Raw genomic sequence first — 21,094 nt, 5'->3', positions numbered from 1 at the left:
AGAGAAATATATATCATATAGCAGGTCCAGCCGTCCAGGGATGTTGGATCTAAGAAAAACTGGGCCATTATTTAAACTGGTTAGAACCGTCGCTAATGGAATATTCACACGACTCAAAGCTTTGGCCCAAATCCTTTACCATGGACGCAGTTAGAAGGCTTCACAGTTCACATCCTTCCCTCTTTGCCTTCTGGTTCGGTTAAATATCCCACCTCGAATAAGACCCAAAACCCAAATGTTTATTGGGTTCGATTCTCTCTATGTTTTATCTTTTCAATCTTAAACCCTAATTTAGGAACAGGATCCTAACTTCATATTGAAATTTGAAATACCAAATTAAATTAGAGAAGGCTCATGATTGATACTACCTCTACACAAGTGTGTACATGCAATGGCTGCCACAAACATTCTACAAGTTCACAAACTCTCTCCCTCTCTCTCTATTCGTTTGATTCTTTCTTTCTTTCTTTCGGGTGTGTAAAACACCGAACTTGGAAACAAAATAAAAGGACAAAAAACACACTATATAGTTATAATGTACATTTTACAACAGTAAACATCACCTTCTTGAACGTTTCCTCGACCTGCCTGCACCACCTCCCACCAACTCTGACTCACCATTGTCTCTCCCCCTCTTCCCTGTAGCTGCCACTGCCACAGACTCGGGTCTCTTTGGCGGCCTCCCAACCCCTCTTTTCACCTTTGCATTCTCTTTCCCTCCTCTCCCGCCGCTAGAACTCCGAGTAACCCTCTCGTCCCTCTTGATCCCTTCCCTCTTCCTGCCCCCCCTCCTCTTCTTCTCCTCCTCCCTTCTACCCTCTTTGCTATCATCCTCGGAAGTATCATCATCCTCTATCATTTCACTTGGCGAATTCTGTTTCATTCTTTTTAAGAAACTCGCCGCGCCTGCCTTCTTCTTTACTGTGTTTTCCTTCTTCTCCATCTTAACCTCCAAAGCATCATGAGAACTGAGCTCATTCCCACCATATTCATGCTTTATGTCACCACCTTTGTTGCTCGTTCTCGAGCTTCTCCGACCCATTCTTTCTTTACTCCTTTTTTTCCTAATACCCTTATCCTCCATCTTAACAAAAGAAACATCATTCTTTTTCTGGGTGACATTTGGTTTTTCCTCAAGCTCCTTCTCTCTTTTATCTACTTTCCTATTAACGCCTTGGGTAATCAAAGCTTTCATAGAACTTTGTTTCCCACATGCCACTATGGTAGAGGACTTATTGGGTTTTGAAAGTGAGTCGGGTTCTTGTTTGGGTTCGGGTTTCACAATTCTTGTTTTGAATTTCTTGGGGAGCTTATTGGTTAGCTCCTTACATACTAGAGCTCGGAACTCCTTGGCTGCAACGTGCTCAGAAGAACCTTTACGGAAAAAGATGACACCATTGTTGAATATTAGGAGGACATCACGGAAGAACTTGTGAATACACTCCTTATAGACACCTCGATCAAGCCTGGATTGAACCGTTTGGAGATCCATGTGTTGTCTAATCAAGCTTTTGTACCTTTCTGATTCCTACCAAAAAAAACAGAGGATAATTAGGTCCTATTAAAATGGAAAATATGTTTTGTCATCAAAATAAATATATTAACAAACAATTTAAATGATAATTTTTTCTTTATATAAACTTGTATTTTTCCCGTGTTATAAAAATATTTTGACAATACAAGTCCTCAACTTTTACAGAGTTAGGAGCTAACTTATTATTTAAAGATTAATAATTATTTAAAAAAAATATTACCAGGGTTGCCACCAGACCTCTTTCTCTCTTTTTTTTTTTTAATTTTTTTTAATTTTTTTTTTTTTAGTTTTTATTATTTTTTTTTACAAGTAAGCACTACATCTGTTTGGGTTACTCAAAAGAGAAATATTAGATATTAAATTTTTATCTAGCTTATGTGCCAGTCCTTAACCAACCCTTGAAGTTTTTTTTTTTTTTTTTTTAACAAGTAAATATGCTGTATAAAAAAAACATTTTCTCAAGTGTGGACCCTACCAAAAACAATTATAAAAACAAATTTTATCTTTATGTCACATCACACTACTTTTTCAAACCAAAAACATAAAACACAACTCAAAACATATTAACAAACATCATCATATATTGGTATTCCTGGTATTTCATGTTATGCAATTCTTTACCATACATGCAGTATCAGTAGTACTATACCCATGTTATTGTTTGGTAGAACCAACTACCAAATGATCATTTTGTTAATTTTTTTTCTTCTTTTTGTAATTTACTTATTCAAACCAAAAACATAAAACACCACTCAAAACATATTAACAAACATTATTATATATTCGTATTCCTGGTATTTCATGTTATGCAATTCCTTACCATACATTCAGTATCAGTGGTACTATACCCATGTTATTGTTTGGTAGAACCAACTACCAAATGATCATTTTGTTAATTTCTTTCTTCTTTTTTGAACTTGTTATTCAGAGGGGCAGAATCGACATTGCAACTAAATTTAACTTACGTAGTCCTTTAAGTAGGGGAGACGCAATAATGTAGTGTGTTGTGAACCCAGTAATTTTTTTGCGTTTCAAAAGTCGTATGGTTTTAAAATTCCACAAGGAATAAAGTAGAGAAGAAAACGCCACATCGTTTCGCGGAGGGTAACTAATGCTAGAAAAAATTAATGAAGGTACAAACTGAAGGACTATTTACATTGCCCACTTGGGTCAAAAGTTGGCGTATGAAAGGGAGGAGTCCGTGAGGGCCAAAAGCGAAGAGCTTTCCGTAGAAAAGTATATAAAAGAAGTGCTAATTATGGAATTAAAAAATTTGCACGTAACAAGGGTGTCATAATAGTTAAAAAAAAACATCCCACCAACTCAACTTCTATTGACCCTTGGATGATTCTAAACCTTCCTATCAGCCCCAAGAGAGGGAGCCAAGTGGGCCAGATTGCAGACTAGACCAAAAGGCAAAATTGACTGAATAGGAAATACGAATGAGAATTGAGAAGGCACATTAGAGTAGGTGTGGCAATTTATGGTTGGGCATCGAATTCAAGTCCATTATAATTTAATAAGATAATTAAGCACGTCATACACATCAACTATACCATGTTAATTTCGTGTTGTGTTTGTATTAGGTTCGCCGGTCATGACAAAAATTATCATTCTTACTGTCACGTGTCGAGTCGTGTCGATGCACAGCTATAAGATTATACGAGTCAAATTCTTCAATTCTAATTCGTCAATATTGTGTTGTGTATGTGTCGGGTTCACAAATTGTGTCAAAAATTGATAGCTATACATTGGAACAACTTGAAAAAGAAAGTGCCTAAAAAAAAAAGACCACCCTCTATCTTCCATAACAAAGTATATTAAGCCAAGAGGATTACTAGGGACTCCTATGTAGTCAAATATATGTTTATTGGCCGTCTTTACTACGCAACCGTTATTAATTTATCATTTAGGCTATTTGGGGAACATATGCTCATACACACGAAACCGTGTAGACAAGACATAATTTATCCCTAGCAAATGGCGTGGCGAAGGTGACAGTCCCTTCACTTCGGTGCATGGGTAAGGCGGCAGTCTTTGAATCATATGCCGCTAGTGCACGTCTGTCCTATATCTTCGCTACCTGGCTGGCAAGACATGCCATCCAAAATTATGCAATAAAAGACAACACCGAACAAAACAACGAATCGGGGAGGCGGGGAACGAGTTTAAACCAATTAGAGAACTTATTTGAAAAAATGAACTTATTTTGAAGGAAAAAAAAAATTACGCCTTCAGTTCTTGTTTGACTAACTTAAAGGAGTAAACCCATACGTCCCAACTCCAAGCAACCACGAAATGTCACGACACGTTATGAGAACGTATGAAAAAAATGTACTTTAACCCCTAAAATGAGAGACTTTTATCGTTTGTGATATTTTAATCTCTTCAGACTATCATTTTGTATGATTTTTTTATTATTATTATTATTTATAAAAGAGCTATTTGATTAATTCTGAGCATTTTAACACCAAAATCTAAGGGGGGCGTAAATTACAACAAAATAATAATTTGAATGAGTCAAACATCCAAAATTAAAAAAATTACGGGAGTTTGTATAAGAGTAATATAGGTATACTCCCATTTTACTCACACAAAACAAAAAATAAAAAAATTAACCACCACCCCCCGCCCCTCTTCTTGGTCGGCATCACCCCAACCACCTAACCTGACCACTCGATCTGGTGGCTGCGACCATCAAATTAGATGTCGAGGATAGTTGCAACCCCTTGATAGATCTAAGGGTGATCCTCTTCAAAAGTTCGGTTGAAATGATCGATAATCCAAAAAGAGGTTGGGCTGAGGTGATAATGCCACGTTTTAGGGATATATGTGGCAATGCCAAGTCCACTTCAGGGAGTAAAATGGGACAACAGCTAGCATTTTCTTTTTATAAAAATGGTATCAACTTTGAGGATTAAATGTAATTTCCACTATGATTAGGCAGAAAAAAAAATTTTGTAATTTCCCTTATAAAACTACAAGCCAAGTCGAGGGCTCGAGTGCTCTAGGCTCATGTATGGCCAACAAGCCTAAGCAACTACCAAGTTTAAATATGCACTAAACGACGTAGTTTCAAATTCTTAACTGGGCCCGCCTGCCCCAGACCATGCACCCCACACCATTTATCAACATCATTGCAACCATTTTTGGTCTCGTAGCTCATGCTCATGCGCTCCATCACAGTACGCCACCGTATGGTCCAATCCTAATTACCGAAACGCCCCCAACTAAATCAAAAATGAAACTGATATCCAGCTTGTCGCCATATGGTGTTCTGTGATTGGTTCACAAGAGATGTAGCTGAGACGCATCAGGTCCGTTGAAATTATGATTCTCCTTTCGTCTTTTACACACCACTTTTTTCCGTTATTGGTTGTTTTTTATTTTTTTTTGTATTTTAATTTTTTAACAAAGAAATATTTGTTAAGGCGGAGGATACCTGGCTCCGAAGCCGCCGCTCGAAGGACGAGCCGAGCCGATGCGACCGGATGATCCCGAGGAGCTTCACCAACGGCTCAGATTTGACGGCCGAGGCTCGTTTCGTGGCGGGAGAAACCTCGTCACCCTCGGGCTCCTCGCCGCTGCTACTACCTCCAACAACACCACCCCTTCGACGTCGTTTCTTCCTCGACAGGCTGGCCGAGCTCTGCACGTCGCTGCTTTGCTTCGACGTTGCTTCCTTTTCCCGCTTCGACTCACCCACCGATTCCACCTCGCCGAGTCGACCCGACCCACTCGGCTTAACACCTATATCCTCCTCCTCTTTACCATTATCAAACGAAGAATCGTTGCCCGGTGCGGGGCCGGCCCGACCCGGATCCGGTTCATTTCCTACCAGTTCGGGTCTCACTAGCTCCGCAACGACGCCGTTTTGCGGTGGCCCTTGACCGTCGCCTCTTTGACTCGTGGAATTCGACTCGTTGAAAGAGCGATTGTCTTTATCGTCGGAGAGAGATTTCCCGGCCAGATTCTCCGGCTCCGGCGCCGTTTCTCGGCCGTCACCTTCGAGATCCTTCTTCAGATCCACCGCTTCCGCCCCCTCCTTCAAGCTCCGCTCTCTATCCTCTTCCAACCTCTTCACCTTCAACTCCAACGACCTGTGAAAACGAAAACAAAAACGCTCAGATCTCAAACCACGAAGAGAACCCGATCTTTCCCGCTCAGATCTCAAACCACGTAAATTCGAACGCCAATATTTACACGATCGACAAGTCGCGGCGCTGGACCTCGCGGCGGAGGTCCTCGACCCGAATCCGACGGAGCTCGTCGACCATGGGAAGCACGCTGGCAGATTCGTCGTCGTTTCCAGGCATGAAGCGCTTCTTCAAGTCACCGTACTTGTCCCTACAGTACTGGGGCGTGAGAGTGGAAGGCAAGGTCGAGCACCGGCTCTGAAGCTCCATGGCTATGGAGTCCCAGCTGGTGGTGCCGTGGCGGTTCACGGCGCACGCTAGCAGGAGCTCCTCTAACGTGCCCCAGGGTTGCGCGCTTGCTCCGTGTTCCCTATCCATGGTCCTCTCATTTCATCATATCATTTAGGGTTTTTGCGTCTCGATATGGGTTTGGTTCGGTGTCTCCCTTTTATGTCCTGTTAGTTTTATTATGTGTTTATATGCTCGTGGCGCTTTTGATTTATATATATATATATAAGAGAGAGCGAGCCAGATGGGTACATACATGTATGTGTTTATATATATATATGTGTGGTTTTCTTTCAGATTTTGCTTTCTTCGTTGTTCGGGAGATTTTTTGGTTTTGCACACAAACGCATTTGGGCTTGATCTCCAGCTCGCACCACCTTGGCGCAAAGATGGGGTTTTTCCTCGTCCTTGCTTGCCAAAATTCTAAAATGCCCATGGATTTTTCTTATTATTATATCCCTATCACTACGAGCTTCACAGTCACAAAGACCTCTGACTGTTCTTCTTCCTGATATCATGGGCCTATGTGGGACCCAGAAACATACCTGGTTTTGGTTCAACCAAGCCCAAGGGATCAACAATCCCGTACCCCAACAAGTTTTTTTTTTTTGCCAGAGTGTGGGATCCACCTGCTTGCTAGAATAGAAACTGTTTTATATTTTGCTAACAATTCAAATAATAAAACTATTGTAAATTTTTATCCATAATCAACCACGCTGCCCTTCCAGATGCATAATCTTTAATATACATATCATATTTGAATAATTTATGTTAAGTCTCATTGGTGATTACATATAATGATATAAGTTTTTTCTTATTAAAAAATTATGTGAGAATCATATATTATAAAAATAAATTTCAATTTAATAAACTAAATTTTAAAAGAAATTCTTCCCCTCAATTTCAACGAAAATTGTGTCCTTAAGAAAAAGTATAACATAATACTCTTACTGTGTAGGCTGTTTTCCATTTTTTTTTTTTTTATATTCAAAATATAAAGAACCTTTTTCACCCATATGAGAAACCAAATCTCCACTCATTTGGCAGTTTTCTCAAAGATTGGTAATTTTTAACACAATTAGAGACTTATAGATTTAAGTTTAACTCGTTTAATTAAACGGGATAGGTTATAATTGACCTATATATTGTTATGTACATGCTTCAATATGATCCGAATCCGACATGTGACATAATGGCAGATAATTTTTGACATAATCTGACACGAACTCAATACAAAATTAAAGAGTTAAAGTTGAGAGATTTAACCCGTTTAATTAAAATTTTCACGTTAATGTTGACATATACGCATGCCTTAACACGATCCGAATTTAACATGAAAATACAAATTACCACCCTTAATTTTCTCCCTTTAACAACTCAGATGTTTTGAATTTTGATGGGAAAATTAAAACATGAGGTTTTTTTTTTAAAAAAAAAAAAAAATTTAAATGTAGAGAAAGGGTTACAAGGGAGGATATTTTCCACTCTGGATCCGGATTGAAGAAATAATGGAAGATCCTATTAGAATGCTTCCAAAAGCAAGATTGAAAGCGGCCCACTCTACTAAAAAATATGCTATGAAATTGGCAAAAGTCCAAGAAGAGAACAAATCCGGATTATTAGTGGCTAAAAGGATCAGAAGCGCATCCCCTTCAAGTAAGAAATTACTACAACCAGAAGAGATAGCTAACCTAGGAGTGATAAGAACTGCAAATTTACCAAGAAGACCATCACCACTTGTAAGTTTGTGAGTGACCACGAAGCCGATGAAACTTGAAGATTCACTAATAACAGCAGTAGCTACATTAACAAAGGAATCGCAAACCGTCACATCAAAATTACCTTTGTAACTACCTATTTGGGGAGGAACCCAAAGGAAAGGAAGAGAAACCAAAAGTAATCATTGGCCAATTAGGAGAGCTTCTCCAAAGAATTCGACCCAAATCACAATCCAAAAAGATATGACTTAAAAGTTTCAATAGGTCCTTCGCAGAATGAACAAGCCCAAGTTTCTTCATCCACTACTGTCATAAAACTTCCAATATTTGCTCGTGAATATCCCAAACAATCTTCCAAAAAAGATGTTTAACCTAGCTTGAATCTTCAAACCCCAAAGGGTATGCAGGCTGCAGTGGGAAGAGGGGGGAGTTCTACCAGAAAAGATACAGAAGAAACCTCATGAACTAAATTGACCGAGAAAAGTCCTGAAGAACCGGGAGCCCAGGTCAATTTATCCAGAATATTAGTCTGAGAAAGATATGAGTTTAATATGTATTGAAGTGGTACTCTTAGCCGTTGGATGGTTTGACAATCCAATTATAGTCTTGTATATGTACGGTTTGATGTTGAGTTGCTTCGGTATTAATAGTCTCATATAAACAATGAGAATATGGAAGATCATATCCTATCGATTAGATATGATAATCCCGTCCAATTATTACATTTTGTTTGCTAGCAGTTATTTTTGGTACTCGATTCGATTCTGTAAGTGGAAAAAAGTAGAACAATTATTCAATTAATGACGTGTCTTTTTATACATTAAAAAAAAAATCTTGATTCTCTACACTGAATAATAATAATAATAATAATAATTTCAAAGAGGTAACTTAATCGGTTGGAACTACACCTAATGAAGCGAAGGTTACTAGCTCGCCCCCTTCCCCTCTTGTGCGAATATATCAAAAAATAATAATAATAATAATAGTAGTAGTGGTAATAACAACAAAATTGTCCCCAAAAAAAAAAAAAAAAACAATTATGTTTTCTATGAGCTACTTTTGGTGTTGATTCAATTATTCAAGTGGGCAAAAAGTAGGACAATCATTCAAATTATAACGTGTCTTTTTAGGCTTATTTCCAAAACATTTATGGTGATTATCTAGGAATGTTTTTGATTTAATTATCACATTGAAAAACAGGCTCAGGTAAAAAAAAATCACAATAAAGATGGAAAAATAAGTTAGAGTAATAATAATGATAATAATAACAATAATAACGACGCGAACATATTTGAACTTTGAAAAACGGTTGTCTTGCCACGAGCATGGATAGTTGACCAAATTGCACGTAATCTAAATAGTTCTTACAATTTGATCAACAAATTGTAGGTAGTCGCATTCCAATAGGCATATATAAGTGATTCAATTACCTTTGATATGAAATAATTGTTGCAACTCATGCCATCAACAAGATTATGAATTTATTGATAAACTTGTTCTATGAAAGTATCAAAAGCTCAAAACTTTGGCTCAAACCGGACATTCCACAGCGAGTGAGAACTCCGATGGTAACGCCCAAAGGGGAAAACTACACTGGTCGCCCATTCCCACCTTTTAAATTAAAATAAAAATAAAAAATAATTAAAAAAAAAAGCTCAAAACTTGGTTTCGTTAAAAATGTAACTATTTGGAGTAATATACCAAAAAAAAAAAATGGTACAATATAGGTTTGGTTATTTTTTTTGTAATTTAGGAAAGGTCAGGGGTGGAAGTAGGAAAATAATCTTATAGGTAGGTAGGATTCTACATTTTTGAAGGTAATGATATAAGATTTAGTAAAGGTCAGGGGTGGAAGTAGGAAAATAATCTTATGGGTAGGTAGGATTCTACATTTTTTAAGGTAATGATATAAGATTTAGAGTGCCCTTGATATTGTTATTTGGTAAACAAAATGTTATTTCGAAACAAAAGCCGCGTTTTCAAATTACACATTTTAGATCGCTATTTCTAAATCACAAGTTTTAAAATTGTAAATCTAAACGAATCCTTAACTCATTATTATTGAAATTACAGTTTGTTTTTAAATCTGGTTTTCACTATTTGGTTATCTTTCTCAAACGTTTGTCAAACACTAAAAAAAACCTTTTTTTTTTTTTTTTTGTTTAATTTGTTATTTTAGTGATGGTCGTATTACCTTCAAATTATAAACTAGGATCAGGAAATTAAGAAATGATACATTTTATGGTTTTAATTATATTTTATAGATTTAATGGTATAATATATATTACCACATAGTGAATACACTGGCACATCATTTAAAATTTTGACCGTAAAATTAATTCTCTCTTGTTTCACTTGAAATAAAGTAGACTGTCCAAACAATTTGAGCTAACCATTTTACTTTGAGTAATACTACTCTTTATAGCATTTCACATTGGTTGTGCTTTAAGTAATTTTTAATTTTTTTTTTTAAAGTGGTTTGAAATGGAGCTGATGTAAAATGAGCGTGATAAATGAATGAAAATTTAAAGTTGATGCATCTAGTGGTGTATATAATATTACATTATTTAATTTTTTTTAAAGAGACATACCAACATTGACGTTACGTGCACAATTAGATATATCAGCTTTAAATTTTAACCATAAAATAAATATTACCTATTTTCTTTAAAATTAAAATGTTTAATATTTCGTAATAAATAAGCGTAAAGAATATATTCCGCTCTAATAAATGAGTGTTGGGCCACATGTCACACAAAGTACTAAGAGTTTTAATGGTGTCAGCTGGGCCAGCCCATCCCCCACCCAACAATATTTTTCTGCACAGCCCAAATTTGAAAACATTGTGAATTTCAGAGGAGCGCGAAAACTGAATCCTCGGTAATTCAATTCCCACTGGTCCCTCTCAAAAACATCAAGTCCAACTCTATAATAAACCCGAACGCTTTTCCCTCTTTCCTCAGATTCTCAAATTAGAGGTGGGACAATGACGAGGAGGACTCGAAGCAGAGATGTTGAAGCGGAAGAAGCACTCAAGGCCGTGAAGCGCGAGCGAGTCGACTCGGCTGCGGGTCGAGATGAGTCACCGACGCGGTCGAGCCATTTGGACCGGAGGGTGCTCCGGTCCAAGTACCTGGCAGTCATGAATCTGATTAATGGTTTTGATTTTTTTCATAGACAAATGAGTATTTCTATTTATTTGTATTTTTGTTTTGTTTTTTTTTAAAAAAAAAAAAAAATTGTGGGTTTTTTGCAGAGGAACGGGAGGATTTAACGAGGGCTGACTCGGACAAGTTCAGTGCTATAATTGGTGAAGTGGAGAGGTTGCATGAATTAGGTATTCAAATTATGAAAAGTTGATTTTTCTTTTAACAATATGTGTTTGGTTGCTGAGAAAATGAAAAAACATGCTCTTGAAAATGAGAGTTGGGTAACAATATTGGGACTTGTTTATTATATAATGTGTCACATATTTAACAGCTGGTTTTGAAAAATTGGAATATTAATGAATAAAAAGCTCAAGAACATGCTTTTAGACACATATGATAAATGATGTGGTGATAAAAATTAAATTATTTACTTAAAAATAATGAAACTCCAAATAAAATTATCTATTTGGATGACTTCAGTTCAGAAGCCGAGGGAGCAATTGGCTGATGCGGAGGCACTATTGGGCATTGCTAATTCTTTGGCGACATCTGTAAAATCACATTCCAGTGAGGGTGTTACACCTGCAGATTTTGTTAACTGTTTGCTTAATGAATATGGGCAATCCAATGGGGGAGTTGCCCCACAAGAGAATGCTCAGATTATGGTCCGTTGGAAAGATATTGGGCTTGCTGTTGCACCCATTTTCAGTAAGGCTCATGGGTGTAGCACCATGTGAGTTTTTTTTTTTTTTTTTTTTTTTTTTTGGGTTATTGGATGAATATTAGTCATGTGCATTTGTCCTTATATGAATATGGGCTAGCTTAATTGTTTCATTTTATTGTTGTCTATGTTAATTTCTAAAGGGTTGGACCTATGAATACTGAGTTGAAGCAACGGAAGACTGTGGTTCATAGAAGGCGTGCAAAGCCAAATGAAACTGCTCGTCCTGAAGAGGTGAGATTGCCTTCTGCCCCAGCTTTATTGTTTATGTTATCGTGATTAAGTGTGCTATGCGCTTTGCGTGTGAGATTTGTCCCTTGTGAGGGATAGAAGATATGGGCAATTAGTATTGTAGATGAGAAATTGTAGGCTGTGGGAGATCAAATGCTGCTTTCTGTCAACAAATATAACGTTTTATGTCGATTGTGGCTTTAAATGGTGCTTTTTCTTTATTTTGTTTTGTTATTATATTTGGCATAAAGTCTTCGAGGTATGTGTGTTAGGATTTGATTTTGATTTGTCTGTTTCCTACCTTGTTTGTTATTGCAAATTGTTCTCATAAGAGCTAAAACTAGTCACTCTCTTGTAAACTACTTGTCTGATGCTAAATGTTTACAGTTCTCTCATGTAATTTCTCTGGAAGTTTGTCCCTGCTGTCCAATGCATCTTTATTGTGTATACGTGGCCTGATATATCATGACAATGCCAAAGTTTGTGTCCAATGCGTCTTCTACCTTGTTCTAGCAACAATTAGCATTCAACCAGATTTGTTATTCATGTGACAGCTTGATAGCACTGGGGAAGAAGAAAAAACAGATACTGACAAGAATATGTCAACCATGTTTGAGATCTTGAGGAGGAAGAAGCGCGTCAAACTTGAGAGTTTGATATTGAATAGGAAGTCTTTTGCACAGAGCGTGGAGAATTTATTTGCATTGTCATTCCTAGTTAAAGATGGGCGAGCTGAAATAACTGTGCATGAAAATGGTTCTCATCTTGTTTGTAAGTTCATATGCCCAAAATGAATTTGGAGTTTTTGGTTCCTCCAAAAGGGTGCTTTCTGCCATCTGCTCTTTTGGCTTATTTGTATGTGTTCCTTTTCAGCACCAAGGAATGCTCCTGCTGCCAACTCGGTTATGTCAGGCGAGGTTGCTTACGGTCATTTTGTGTTCAGATTTGATTTCAAGGATTGGAAGGTATAAAAGAGTTTTGGCTTCCATGAATGATATTTATTTAAAAGAATGTTATGCGATTTTTAGTTATGCAGTGAAAATTGTTTTTTTTTTTTTTTACAAGTACCGATCAGATGACTGATTTTCACTGCTACACCATCAAGTTATATGACAGTTATATAACAATCCACTAACTAGCATTATTATTATTGTTTTTGGTGCTTTGTACTGACTTTTTGCAACAGTACCATCACAAGCAGAGCTTATTTTATTGATTGCTAAGCCCACATTAAAGATAGATGACTCATGTTGTAGCCTTGGACTCTTTCTCTTGATAGCATATCTGATTTTCTTTGATTATCTTTGTATGATATTTAATCTTTGACTATTTTTGTTTTTCTGATGCTTGTCTTACAGTTAATGATGGATGTTGTAACACTTGGAGAGGAACTGATGCCACATAGGAATAACTCAAACCTGTCGGTTGCTTCTCAGGCGGAGCCAGCATGCAACAATTCCCAAGCAGCATTAACATTACCCACAACCCCAATTAGGAAACTGTCTAGGAACCGTGGCCTGGTTGTGCAGGAAGAATACGTTGTAGAAGAATCTCCCGACAATGACGATGGCGTTTCTAAGAGAGCCAATGCAATCCGTAGGGGCAAGCGTAAGCTTAATTGAAGGCTAGACTTGGTAGAAATGTGTCATGGATCTAACATGCAGGGTTCCTTCTCTTTTTGTCCAGTTTTGCCTGCTGCATATTTATCCCACAATGTATATATGTAGCTTTTAGTTGTTACAATCTATGTATTTCTCTAGGTTTCAACATTTTGACACTTCTCCCCCATTGGGTTGGTTTGACTTTTGAGCTTCGCAACCCCCTCTCTGCTACCTGATCAGTCTAATGTTACAGACCTTCACACGAATGCAATTTTGAGAATGTTTGGCAAAATATGGTTCCATACTTACGGGTTTTGTTATATTTTGGCACTTGGATCTTTTGTCTCAATTAACATATTACGAATTTTAGCAGCATTGATCTTATGAATCCATCAAACCAGTGTGACTTAACACATCATGTATTCAATCGCACTTCGCATACAAAATCGCAGAGTATGTATCTCACCATTTTTTTTTTCAAACTCACTTTTAAACAAAATACTTTTTGCGATTTTGTTTAAAACACTCTTTTAAGTGTTGGGCTTCAGTGAGAACAACTTTTCATGTTACTGGTGTCATGCACATTGAGACCCTCGTGCATGACTATGGAAATTTGCAGAAACATCTATGAGCACAGATATTTAAATTTAAAATCATTCGGATTCGGAATAATCAGTAAACATTGCAGTCTCTAAAGAAAGGGAAAGAAAAATTCTCACAACAAAACGGGCCGCTGGCCAAGCCATCCTAGCTTGAAGCCAAATAGAAAACTAGCTGCATGACATCCTAAGTAAGAGTCCGGCTAACAGTTGACCAGTTTCTGGTTAACCCTAGTGCTCAGCTTTTGGAATGTCGAGATCCTTAAATATTGGGCTGTCAACTCCGACACCCATCGCGTTAAGGCCATTGTCAACGTATATAACTGCACCGGTGATAGCAGAAGCCAAAGGTGACGCTAGAAAGGCGGCCGTGTTCCCCACTTCCTCTGTTTAATCAGACATGAACTTAGCAATATGTATAGAACGGTGGAACGAGGAATAAAGCATGTAAAACTGAACGATGACTAAAGAAGTTTGGAAAGTCACCTGCAGATAGTTCTTTTTGCAGAGGTGCATTGACTAATGAATAGTCAATCATCATGTCAATAAATCCAATTGCTTTTGCAGCACGGCTCCTCAGTGGACCTGAGGATCAAAACCAAAAGAGACTTGATTATCCTGAGTAAATCAAGGTAATGTTGATAACAAGAAATAATTCACATCTTCAAGAAGCCTACGTACCAAACTAGATCCGAAGAGTCAAACAGATAAATTTATACAATTATTAAGGCACTAATAGCTGTAATTTAGTTGAATTAAGACTTATTTCGGTGGGAATTACTCGGACATTATTAATTAAAGAGAATACATAAGCATGATTTCCAACCATCTAGAATTCAGTCATTGTAGAATTGAAGCTAATTCGTACTTATCAAAAGAATTGAAGCTAATTCATGAAAGTTAAGGGGAGCTTAAGATCACGATCCAGAGAAGACAATGAACCGGTTAAACCACCTCTGGCAAGGGCAACTAGACACCTAGTTTATGGTGGAGCAAGATGGGTAAATGGGTTAAGGGCACAAATGGTCTCTAGAATTACCAGCCGATCCACATAGAGAAAAGATACATCAAGGATTCTATAGTTATAGTACATCCTTGAACAGAAGAGAAGCCTCCCACCACTTAGATTACCATATATAAGAGATCTTTGAAAACCCAACAAGATCATATCTTCCAAAAGTAGCATACATAATAATCTTGTAAAGCAAAACATGCAACGGTTTAATGAACAAGCTGAACATGGCAAAAAGTAGTATCTATTATATGATTTTCTTGACAGACATCTGAAACACATGTTGACCAACGGTTTAATAATGAAAGAGAACCTCGAGGGGACTACAAGGTAGTTACATAGAATCTGAGAGAGGAAACAATTAAATTTAATTCAAAGAAAGGACCAAGGTACCAGCAGATATGCTGTTGACTCTGATTTTGTGTTTTCTACCCGCTTCAAAAGCAAGCACCTGAATGAATCAACATATTTACAAACAAAAAAACACATCAAACTAGCTAAAAAAATGTGGCAAGTTATAATTAGAAATGCATAGGTAGAAAAGAAATGCAAACTTACTCGAGTGTCACTCTCCAGAGCAGCTTTTGCAGAACTCATACCTCCACCATATCTGCGTTTAGAATATCAGAATTCCATCACCCTATGAGAAGCGACAATTCAGTAAACAAGAAAAAGTCAAGCAAACAAAGCATGGCAGACATACCCAGGAATGATCCTCTCGGATGCAATATATGTAAGAGAAATTGAAGAACCACCTGTAACAGCAATAACCAACCATATATGAGTTGCGAATATGTGCTTGACACAGTAAATCTAGCCCAATTTAGAGTAAAGAGCTAAGAAAAAGAAGAAAAGAAAGCTCAATTGGATAGTTGAGTAATGAAGTGTGCCTGGATTCATTATTGGAATGAAGTGCTTGAGTAAAGAAACATAGGAGTAACTTGATGCCGATAGAGCTGCAAGATATCCTTTCCGGGATGTCTCCAACAGAGGTTTAGTGACCTATTAAAGAGGTCAATAGTTATTTAACTCCAACATAAATTCACATAGATATTCCACGATTAAAAAAACCTTACCTCTGGTCCATTTGCAAGTGAGTGAACAAGGATGTCAATGCTGCCAAAGTCCTTCTTCACAGATTCAGCGGCTTCCTGCAAGACAATTTAGAAGTAGAAAATTAGTAAGCGCATCTTGTTTAATAATTTTGGTGGTCTGCATGTGCTGGTATAAAGGTCAATGTTTTAGTGAAATCTCAAACCCAGTAATAAGGGGGAAGGCTTCTAGCAACTGAATATTAAGAATGGCTATAAAACAAATCAAATTAATATATCAGACTTAATCTTCCAGCCAGCAAATAACTTTATGATAACATTTTTATAATTCACAGGCTTGACAAGGTAAAAGGCACAACAACTAGGAAAAACCTTCAAACAAATGAGCTGATGCAGATCCAATAGTGTCACAACTGACAATTAATTATTATTATTTTGGATAAGCACAACCGGCAATTAATGACAGGTGGAAGTTCACTGATTCTATAGAAAGAAAACATCAGTTAAAATAAAAGACTGAAAGACCCCAGATTACAGCTAAGAGTTTAGTCTTTGGATTGGATATTAGTCACATATAATAGGAAAGGAATGTGCTCTCATGAAATAAGAAGAGCAATGTAGCAGGTTTTGCAACCTCTCATTTAAGCTTTTCTCATTTTGAGAAGACGCATACTAACAAATTATGGAAGCAGTAAACCACCCCCTCATAGATGTCGGCTTACATTTGACACTTTACAGAATTTAATAGCATGCAATATCCCTTGATCATCACTAAGTAAAACAGCAGCTTGTAGCTTGTTCAGTTCTCTATAGCTTGAAGTATGAAACCTTAAAGTTCTAGAACAAAATTAAAAATTCATCTCAAACCATAGCAGGCCTATCCCAAAATCCAATTGGTTACATTAATCACATTGCATGCCTTTTAAGAAGCAGGAACAGATGAAGAAAGACAACCGGAAGGTGATACTCATTGTTTCTGGGATTTCAATCTGAATACATCATGTGCCCTACATCTAGGTTCATTTATTCAAGTGCAACCCCTAGGCGAAGAACCCTCTTCTCATGTGGATTTTGACATTAACATTTCATTCAACACAGGCTCTTCAAATTCGTCAAAAAATTAAATAAATAAAAGCAGAAGTAACAAAAAAAAAAAAAAAAACAAAAGTGGAATAATATGAATTTGTACCTGAACAGTCCAATTACGAGATCCTGCATAGCGCTTGTTGGTTTTTATCTGCAAGAAGTAACGAGATAACATGTTAGTGAGGATATATTTGAGATTCAACCCATTTCATATTTTCCTTTTGTAAACTTTTATCTCCATTACATCTTCGGGTACATCCTCAGGGTTGTCAAAGACTGCATCTAAAGGATATACTTTAGTAATCTCCATCAAAGAGCCATCTGGTAACCTGAAAAGTCAAATTTCTTGTCAGTAGAGGGCATTTACAAGTACTGACCAGTTTTCATAATCAAAAACTTACACACGTGATTCGTCAAACTTTCCACGTCGCAGGCTGGATTCAAAAATGTTCAAAGCCTAGAAGAGAAGCTTCCTAGTCAGTGATTATATCATTTTACAAGCCTGAGAACCTTATTTTTTTAAAAAAAATTAAAAAAATAAAGAAAAAAATAAAAAATAAAAATGCAAATACAGTGCTTATGACCAGGCTGATTTACTTACAGGCACCCATGTGCCCACGAGAATTTCAGCACCTGCAGCAGCAAGGGATTTCGCTATTGCCCAACCATATCCATGGTCATCAGCTACACCAGCAATAAACGCCCTCTTACCTACACAGAGTGCTCCAAGTGTTAGTGCCTTTTTTTTCTTCGTAAACATGCATGGCTTTTTCCCCCTGTTGTAAGTATCAACTTGGTGGATGGACAAAGGCCTGGCCATTAATCAACTTGGCAGATAGACAAAGGCCGGGACATTTATATATGTAAACATTAAATATTACTAGACTAAAAGCTAGCAATTCAAGGAGAACAATTGCAGAAGTTGAAAGACTGCACCACCAAAAAGTTAGCAACCAAAAAGGGGTTGGTAAAATGCCAATATCAGAATAATGTATAGGCTACAGCTACAAGGCTGTTTTTCATAAGCGTAAACAGACAAAAAAAAAAAAAAGAGACAACGTTTAGAAAGAAAGACGTTATAGAGGTTGCTCTTTCAAATGCAAAAGTTTCTACCATCAACTTTGAACCACCATAGGAGCACAAATTGATAGATCAAAGGAAATTAGAAGACAAATCATTACCATTACAAGCTATCCATAACAAGAATACAGAAGGAAAGTGAAAACGCCGTAAACAAAAGACCTTTGCAACTCATGAAAGGAGTCACATACATAAAAAAAATAAAAAATCAGGACCAAAAAGTTAGGGGAAACAGAAAAGAGAAAACTGACCTCTCAAATCAATTGGCAACCCTGAGACAGGCTTGTTTTCACTAGTATTAGACATTGCTTTTGTAGCAACCTTATTGAATTTAATAGAAGATGATGTAAAGCTCCGCTGGAAAGGTTGTACAGACGATATATGACATGCACTTGTAAGCTTATTCCACGTGGCTGCCTTGGAATTACCACCAAGAATTGCAGCACCTGCCTTGAAAAGTCTGCGAGAAGAAGAAATGCATGGTCTTGCCGCTGCAATTTGCAGGCTGGAAGAGGCTGTTGTTGCCATCTCCAATAAATGAAATCTCACAGTGGAGAACAGAGACCTATATGAATTAAGGCATTGGTATTAATACACAGAAAAATGTATACCAGATCTAACCAATGAAAATGCCAATGAGCACTTAGCAAAAATGGGCGAGCTCACAGGTTCATGATCCACTGCATGTGTATGACTGATCAGTCGGAAAAAGAAAGAGGAACACCCCCCCCCCCCCACACACACACACACACAAAACCAAAAAAAAAAGCGTATGTAAGAACTAAATATGACCTATATTGTGTAAATAGTATTACTCTTGCCCAAAATTTTAGTCTACCAAAACAATTTCCTCAAATATCTCAAGATATACCTTGCATGCGCAACTTCTGCTGGAGTTTGAAACAAACATATAAATCTAGACACAGCTAGTTCAACTCAACAATCCATAATTACAGAGGAAGACAGAAACAATCCTTGGATTTGAATGCCTAAAGCATATTCACATTGCATGTTAAAAATTAAACAATCCATTGTACTGATTGGAGACATTGCAGCAAAAGCAGACAGATATCATCGCCACTGATGAGAGCAAATACTTGCGGGTAACAAACTACCAAACAGTATCAAAGAATTTTGCTCTTTAAGTAATTATATTGTGTTTCTTCTTTACGATAGTATTACATTCAAATCAATGACTGCCAGTCTAAATTTCATTCTTTTAATTGTTCTTGAAATCATTCACGCTATCATTCCCAAAACCCTGATTTGTTAAACCATGCTCAGGAAAGCAAGTACCCCCTTAGTTTGGTACACAGCAGAGGAAAATCTAAGAGAAACCCAGAAAATAAAAACACATAAATCAAAAAAAAAAAAAAAAAAAAAAAAAAAAAACTCTACCCAGAGACACCCTTAAGTACACAGAACGGGAAAATCTAAGAGAACCCAGAATATAAAAACCATAAATCAGCAGCAACATCAAAAAACTAAGCTGAACCCAGAACTACACCATCACGGATTAAGTCAAATGTAGACATTATTGTGACCTTAAAAGTCTAAAAATTTCAACGACAGCAACAACAACAAAGACTCACAGAGAGAGGAAGAGAGAGAAAGGGAAAGAATTTACCTTTTTGTGAGAGAAAGCGCCAATGCTGAGAGCAAAATGGTGAAGAGAACGATGAGAGTGTGTGTGCGTGTTTAATAAGTAGGAGTTGGGAGGGAGCTATAGACTAGAGAGCGTGCGGGCATCGGAAATGTCGAAAGGTAAATCAGATCGAAAGTTTTTGCTAGTCTTCTATAAAATGTGCAACACTTTTCTTATATTTAAATTTAATTAAATAATATATTATATATACATATATAATCCATCTTGTTTTATGAGTCATGATTCAGAGTATACGGCGTGCTAAATTTTTTTTTTTAATATTTTAATGCAAAAAAAAAAAAAAAAAAATTTGCACTGGCATGCTGAGCACGCTGCGTGCTCTTTTGCTTCACCCTGTTTTAGCATATGCAAAATTACTAATTAAGTTATAATTTTGTTCTATTGTTAGAAGACTATCTTCATGCATAACAATGAATGGCCAAAATATAAAACTCACAGAAAAAGAACATTTAGAGTATTTTTCTTTTTCTTCTCTTTGCTTTAGGCAATAGTTAAGTGGACAAAGTTTTTCTCTAAATTAGGTTAAAAGAATTTCTTTCAACCTAATCTATAAAAGTAACATTTGAAATGCACAGGAGCTTGTCCCGGTGATATTCAATTCTTAAAAATAGTTAAAAGTTTATATTTGGTATGAGAAATGTTATACATTAGACTTATATCTCATTTTGTTGATACGGTAAAGACACTATCAATCAATACTTTGAATTTTTTTTTTTTAAACAAGGGTTAATCCAAAGATTGATTAGCAATGCCACATAAATAAAATAAGATAAAATTATAATATATAGCATTTCTTATTTGGTAAAGCTGAAAAATACCTATTTACTACCTATATAGTATCTGGTACCGCCCAAGTACAGCCCATAATGCTTAATAAACTCCCCAACATGCCCAAAAGCCCAATATTGAGTCGGATCACGGACCAATTTGCACCTTTCTCACATTTTTGTGGTCAAGTTTACCGGTTTAGAAGGCTAAGCCCACTTATTTATAGGAAGTTCAAACAAACCTCTTGTGCTAGGCCCAAAACTCATGATGGAGTAGGCTTTGTAAATGATAGGGAGCTTCCATTGATGAACCAAGCCCAATTGGACTAATAAATTTATACCCAAATGGAAACGTAGAAAAAAGATAAAGAGAGAAAAAAATAATTGTGAAGTATAAGGCTTTCCTTCAAACTCCATAAGAATTTCTTTTAATACGGTAAATTAAATTGATATG

General features: G+C 36.7%; 3 protein-coding genes across 3 annotated transcripts; 1 reads left to right on the top strand and 2 right to left on the bottom strand.

Annotated features, from left to right (window-relative positions):
- Window positions 1–322: 322 nt before the first annotated feature.
- LOC132162746 (uncharacterized) lies at window positions 323–6,240 on the bottom strand. The gene is made up of 3 exons (XM_059572975.2): window positions 5,738–6,240; window positions 4,977–5,634; window positions 323–1,528 (listed from the first exon to the last, which is right to left on the bottom strand). The coding sequence occupies exons 1-3, from the start codon at window positions 6,046–6,048 to the stop codon at window positions 560–562; spliced, it is 1,938 nt and encodes a 645-aa protein (XP_059428958.2). The 5' UTR covers window positions 6,049–6,240; the 3' UTR covers window positions 323–559.
- A 4,333-nt stretch (window positions 6,241–10,573) lies between these two features.
- Window positions 10,574–13,682, top strand: LOC132164342 (Nse4, component of Smc5/6 DNA repair complex). Its single transcript, XM_059574839.2, has 7 exons — window positions 10,574–10,834; window positions 10,933–11,013; window positions 11,306–11,558; window positions 11,690–11,780; window positions 12,332–12,548; window positions 12,651–12,742; window positions 13,136–13,682. Exons 1-7 carry the CDS (start codon window positions 10,663–10,665, stop codon window positions 13,397–13,399), a joined length of 1,170 nt encoding a protein of 389 aa, XP_059430822.1. The 5' UTR covers window positions 10,574–10,662; the 3' UTR covers window positions 13,400–13,682.
- Window positions 13,683–13,990: 308 nt separating this feature from the next.
- On the bottom strand, window positions 13,991–19,988 carry LOC132163512 (enoyl-[acyl-carrier-protein] reductase [NADH], chloroplastic). The gene is made up of 13 exons (XM_059573823.2): window positions 19,835–19,988; window positions 18,459–18,772; window positions 17,729–17,838; window positions 17,529–17,584; window positions 17,372–17,456; window positions 17,231–17,278; window positions 16,066–16,140; window positions 15,880–15,991; window positions 15,693–15,744; window positions 15,548–15,599; window positions 15,383–15,440; window positions 14,464–14,562; window positions 13,991–14,363 (listed from the first exon to the last, which is right to left on the bottom strand). The coding sequence occupies exons 2-13, from the start codon at window positions 18,733–18,735 to the stop codon at window positions 14,209–14,211; spliced, it is 1,179 nt and encodes a 392-aa protein (XP_059429806.2). The 5' UTR covers window positions 18,736–18,772; window positions 19,835–19,988; the 3' UTR covers window positions 13,991–14,208.
- Between the last annotated feature and the right edge of the window lie 1,106 nt (window positions 19,989–21,094).

This window comes from Corylus avellana, chromosome 8 (assembly GCF_965113065.1).
Source record: "Corylus avellana chromosome 8, dhCorAvel1.hap1.2, whole genome shotgun sequence".
Taxonomy (NCBI): Eukaryota; Viridiplantae; Streptophyta; class Magnoliopsida; order Fagales; family Betulaceae; genus Corylus; species Corylus avellana.
Note: the sequence above shows the minus strand (reverse complement) of the source record. Positions and strands in the feature narration are given on the sequence as shown.

Bases quoted from the DNA above. Each gene is read 5' to 3' on its own strand.
- LOC132162746 (XM_059572975.2), bottom strand. From the start codon at position 6,048: ATGGATAGGGAACACGGAGCAAGCGCGCAACCCTGGGGCACGTTAGAG. The intron at 5,635-5,737 runs GTAAATATTGGC...TCGTTTTCACAG, and splicing joins CGCCGCGACTTGTCGATCGT to GTCGTTGGAGTTGAAGGTGA. The intron at 1,529-4,976 runs GTATCCTCCGCC...TTTTTTTGGTAG, and splicing joins AGCGGCGGCTTCGGAGCCAG to GAATCAGAAAGGTACAAAAG.
- LOC132163512 (XM_059573823.2), bottom strand. From the start codon at position 18,735: ATGGCAACAACAGCCTCTTCCAGCCTGCAAATTGCAGCGGCAAGACCA. The intron at 17,585-17,728 runs GTAAGTAAATCA...CTTCTCTTCTAG, and splicing joins TCGTGGGCACATGGGTGCCT to GCTTTGAACATTTTTGAATC. The intron at 15,441-15,547 runs GTAAGTTTGCAT...TGATTCATTCAG, and splicing joins CTCTGGAGAGTGACACTCGA to GTGCTTGCTTTTGAAGCGGG.
- LOC132164342 (XM_059574839.2), top strand. From the start codon at position 10,663: ATGACGAGGAGGACTCGAAGCAGAGATGTTGAAGCGGAAGAAGCACTC. The intron at 11,014-11,305 runs GTATTCAAATTA...GGATGACTTCAG, and splicing joins GGAGAGGTTGCATGAATTAG to TTCAGAAGCCGAGGGAGCAA. The intron at 12,743-13,135 runs GTATAAAAGAGT...CTTGTCTTACAG, and splicing joins TTGATTTCAAGGATTGGAAG to TTAATGATGGATGTTGTAAC.